Genomic DNA, 4,817 nt, shown 5'->3' on the forward strand with positions numbered 1-4,817 from the left:
TCTCTGATGTAGATCAGTTGTTAGAGTGCTTGCCTAGCAAACATGAAGCCCCAGTCTCAATCCCCCAATACCATATAAATGGGGTATGCCAGGGTATACCTGTAATTCCAGCACTCAGGAGATGGAGGCAGGAGGATCAGAAGTTCTAGATCCTCCTTGACTACATGAGTTTGAGGCCAGTTTGGGCTACTTAAAACCTTGTCTTTGAAAAAAAATTGAGAAAACTGAGGGATATACTTGTAATTTTAGCACTGGTGAGTGTGTGTGTGTGTGTGTGTGTGTGTGCGTTTATGTGTGTTGTGTATGTGTGTGTATAGGTAGGAAGATATGGAGCTCAAGGTCATCCTCAGCTACATATATCAAGTTTGAGGCGAGCCTAAGCTACATGAATCCTTGTTTCAAAACAAACCAACAGATTTTTGGGGACCAAACATGGTGGCACAGACATATATAATTTAAGCACTTGAGGGCTAAGAAAGGAAAATCATGAGTTTGGGGCTAGCTTGGACTACAAAGGTTTCCCTGGCAATAAAACAAACGAACACACACACAAACCCCAAAGGCTTTGGGAATAATTGGGGGAACTTAAGAACTCAGACTAGTTATCAGGTAACACCAGCAAATTTCTCTGTTTAGGTCATGTTGATAATAAAGAATATCTTTTAATAAATACATTTCAGGGCTAGAGAAATGGTTTGGTGGTCAAAAGCACTAGCTGCTCTTGCAGAGAACTCAGGTTGGATTTCCAGCACCCACATGGTTGCTAACAGTCACCTGTAACTCCAGTTCCAGGGAATTTTGGCAATAAGCACATACCTGGTGTACATACATACATGCAGGCAAAATTCTCACACACATTAAAAAAATCTTAGCAGTTAGGAGAGTTTACTGCTCTTCCAGAGAATCTAGAGTTTGATTCCCAGCACCCAGATCAGGTGGTTACCAAATGCTTATAACTCCAGCCTTAGGGGATCTGTGATCTCTGGCCTTTGAGGGCACCTGCACTCATATGCACATACATACACACAGACATACACTTAAAAAGCTGAAAAAACTGGAAGGTTTCATTATATATGGACAGACAGACAAGACAGTTTAAGATTTCTCTCAAGTGTCTATATCACTTGGATATCTACGAAATTGCATTTAGTTCTTTTATAATACTTTTTTTTGTGTTTAAAAACTATTACTATTTATTTTTTTTGTCTTTTTGAGACAGGGTCTCCCTGTAGCCCCAGCTGTCCTGGATTCACTATGGAGACCTGGCTGGCCTCGAACTCACAGAGATCCACCTGCCTCTGCATCCCAAGTGCTAGGATTAAAGGCGTGCACCACCATACCCAGTGTTTTAAAATTAAAAATAAAATTTTTAATGTGTTAAGTGTTTTGCCTGCATGTAAATGCATCTGTGTTGTGTAGGGCCCAGAAGGCCCAAAGAGGACATAGGATCCTCTGGAAGTGAAGTTATAGATGACTGGTCGCCACCATGTGGATGCTAGGAACAGAACCTGGGTCTCATCTGCAAGAGCAGTCAGAGCACTTAGTGGCTGGGCCAGCTCTCCAGCCCCACTTTTGGCTTTTTGTTTTTTGTTTTTTTAATTTTTGAAGACAGGGTCTCATTATGTAGCCTGGCTGGCTTGGAACTTACTATGTACACCAAGCTGGCCTTGAACTCACAGAGATAAGGCCAGCAAAAAAAATACTCTTCATATTTAGAGTTGAAAAGTTTTGACACCTAGAACTTACTTTCAAATGTTCTAGAGAAAGTAAGACAGAAAATATGGGAGATTTTAAATTGATGAATTTCTGTTTCTCTTTTTTTTTAATGTTTGAAAATTGTCACAAAAAGTGGCATTTTGGAAAAGTAAGGCATGCTGAATAAAGTAAATCAAACGAGAAACCAGGCAAGCTGTAATGAGGTCTCTTCATCTTTGAACCTGAAAAGCCTAGCATAATGTTGACAATTAGGAGGAAAAAGAATGAGTAAAATAGAGATGGTATTCAGGATTACTGGTAAGGCAAAGAAAGATGACTATAGGATCACGGTTGAACAGTGACTGAGAATTCCACGTGTTTTCTCAGAAAGGTGGCTAGGCTTATTGAATTTTGAAGATCAGTGTAAGAAATGTTTCAAAAGTAGGGATTCCACACTGATCTAACTTCCCCCCAAACAACAGATATGGAGGCTGAGAACAGGCCAGGGTTAGGATCACTTACCTCAGACGCTTTCAGAAGGCCAGCAGAAGCATAGTAGTTTGCTACAACGCAGGCTCGAAGCTTATCCATCATCCTTCTTGCCTCAATCAGTCGCTTAAAAATACAGAAAATAAATGAGCTCAGCTTCTCTAATCATCAAATAAAAACTAATAAAAATGATACTTCTCTAACACTAAAGGCCTTTAGGAAAAGCCAGATGAAAACCTACCACTGTAGACAGCTTCTTAAGTGTATACAAATACATTATAAAAAGAGACTAAAAGGAGTTACCTTATAGCAGGGGGACAGTGCCCTTTCTAGATACCATAGGCTAATGAAAAAAAAAGAAAACCTCATTGCCAGGAATGGACTCCCTCTCTACAAGCTGTTGACCAGGGGTCCCATGGACCCTTAAACAATACTGGCCACAGCCCCTGTTCTTGGTTACCCACCAGAACTGGATGGTAAGACCCTACTGCTAAACATTACATAAATTAACTGTAGAACAAACAAGGAGAAATCAAGATGGTGCTGACTTCAGAGCCTCATGTATACCGACTGCGCTTACAGTGTTGGAAGATGCTATGCATGCTATTAGAAGGAAAAAATAATCATCCTTATCCAGCTGTGAATCCTGTGAACTGGCTGGACAAGATATGCCCACTGGTGCAATAGTGGCACAAATATTATGAGAGTAACCAACCAATCTCTAATTGGATTTAAAGTTGGCTTCATAGGATGGAGCCCATACATGACAGTGATTGATATCGGGCTTAAGAATTGGGACTAGACAGGTGACAGAATATAGGGGAGAACCTAATACTAATCTGCACTAAACAGTTACCATATTAAACTGATTCCTAATGACTTATTCTTATATCCATAGATTAATGCATCTCTCAACTCTCACCAGAATTCCATCTTTGGGGATGGAATTTCAAGCAGAATTTTTTCTCTTTATTGTTTCTACAATTTCATTTATTTATTTATTGTGGCTTTTTTAGACAAAGACTCAAACTCATTACAAGGATGACCTTAAACTCATCTGAGGATGACCTTAAACTTCTGATCTTCCTCTTCCATCTCCCAAGTGCTGGAATTATAGGTGAGTACCTATAATTCAGCAGGAAAAATTTTAAAACTTCATCAAACATACACTCTTTTCCCTCCATAGATTTAGTATTTTTTTTCAATGCATTATCATTATACCTGGTCAGTGACTTCAATTTCATGTTCCTTATTCTTCATTTCAAGAGCAAACTGTTCCTTAATAATAGTCTCAATTTTCTGCACAGCAGCATCTCGAGCTACATGAAGAACACAAAACATACCTAGTTAATCAGTGGCTATCTTGATTTAAATCCGCAACCAAAGAAACCTGAGAAACAGGAACCCTGAAGTTGAGACCAAGTGGGTATCACCTTAACAAATACGGAAAATTAAAACCACCAATATTAGGGCAAACTAGTCTCATGAGCTTTGTGACACGATGCACTAAGATGACTACAATACTGAGTGATGTTTCTGCCTCAAATGCTGAATCCACTTACAATGAAACATCAGACCAAAGCAAACTGAAGGACATCCTGCAATTATCAATAGCCTGTACCACTCAAATATTTCAGTAAAATAAGACAAGGGAGGCTGAAGAGACTGAAACTGAAGATCTAAGAAAGCTCCATTCCCTGTGCTCTGACTAGATATTGATGAGAGAGAAACAAAGTGAAATACAAGTCTGGGACAGCTGATAAACCTAAAAAATGCACTACAGACAGGGGGCTGGATAGATGCTCAGTGGTTAAGAGCACTTGCAGAGGGCCTGGGTTTGGTTCCCAGCACCCACATGGCAGCTAACTGTCCATTACCAGGGGATCCAATATCCTCTTCTGGTCCCTGTGGGCAATGCATGACGTGGGCATACTTACTTGTAGGGCAAACACTCATTCGTATAAAATATAAAATTTTAAAAATCAATAATTACAGATATGAAACATGAAAATGTTGAAATATCTTGTTTTGGGTAATTGTACTGGGAGTCAAACAGATGGCTTAGAGCTTAAGAGCACTGGCTCTTGCAGAGGACTGGGTTTCAGATCCCAGCACCCACACGATAGCTAACAACTGCCTGTAACTCCAGTTTCAGGGGATCTTTTGACCTGTGCAGGCATTGCACACATAAGTGTACTTAAATACATGCAGGCAAAACACTCATACACAATACAGTCACAAGTACATACAATTTTAACAGCAGTTTAAAAAAGATAAATCATGGGCAGTTGATAATTTCTTTTTCAACACATTATACAGTGTTGGAAAGGTAGCTTAACAGTTCTGAACCTTAATTTACCTACTAGTAGCTATGAAGAGGAGTTAGATCAGATCAGCATATTCCAAATTTCCATTCGTGTATCACCTTCAAGTCTGTATCACATCTGGTTGGAATGTGTGCTCTCCACCATTCATGTAAAAGCTTGGTCCCCAGATGACAGTGCTATTGGGAAGTTAAGTTTAGGAGGTGTGGCCTAGCTGGAGGAAGGAGGTCTGGGCACAGGCCTTTGAAGGATACAGTTTGTCCCTAACTCCTGACACTCACTCTTTCTCAGCTTCTGGGCTGGTGTGAG

General features: G+C 40.0%; 1 protein-coding gene across 1 annotated transcript in view; it reads right to left on the minus strand.

Annotated features, from left to right (window-relative positions):
* LOC115069635 (YEATS domain-containing protein 2-like) overlaps positions 1 to 4,625 on the minus strand; it is an 11,479-nt gene extending 6,854 nt beyond the window's left edge. The window contains exons 1-3 of the mRNA XM_029561721.1: positions 4,548 to 4,625; positions 3,406 to 3,503; positions 2,218 to 2,310 (exon numbers count right to left, since the gene is read on the minus strand). Of these exons, the coding sequence (XP_029417581.1) occupies positions 2,218 to 2,310; positions 3,406 to 3,444 (132 nt within the window). The 5' untranslated portion in view covers positions 3,445 to 3,503; positions 4,548 to 4,625. The remainder of the gene's footprint in view (positions 1 to 2,217; positions 2,311 to 3,405; positions 3,504 to 4,547) is intronic.
* Between the last annotated feature and the right edge of the window lie 192 nt (positions 4,626 to 4,817).

The sequence above is a fragment of the Nannospalax galili genome, unplaced genomic scaffold, assembly GCF_000622305.1.
Source record: "Nannospalax galili isolate Female #2095 unplaced genomic scaffold, S.galili_v1.0 scaffold5834, whole genome shotgun sequence".
In the NCBI taxonomy this organism is placed as follows: domain Eukaryota; kingdom Metazoa; phylum Chordata; class Mammalia; order Rodentia; family Spalacidae; genus Nannospalax; species Nannospalax galili.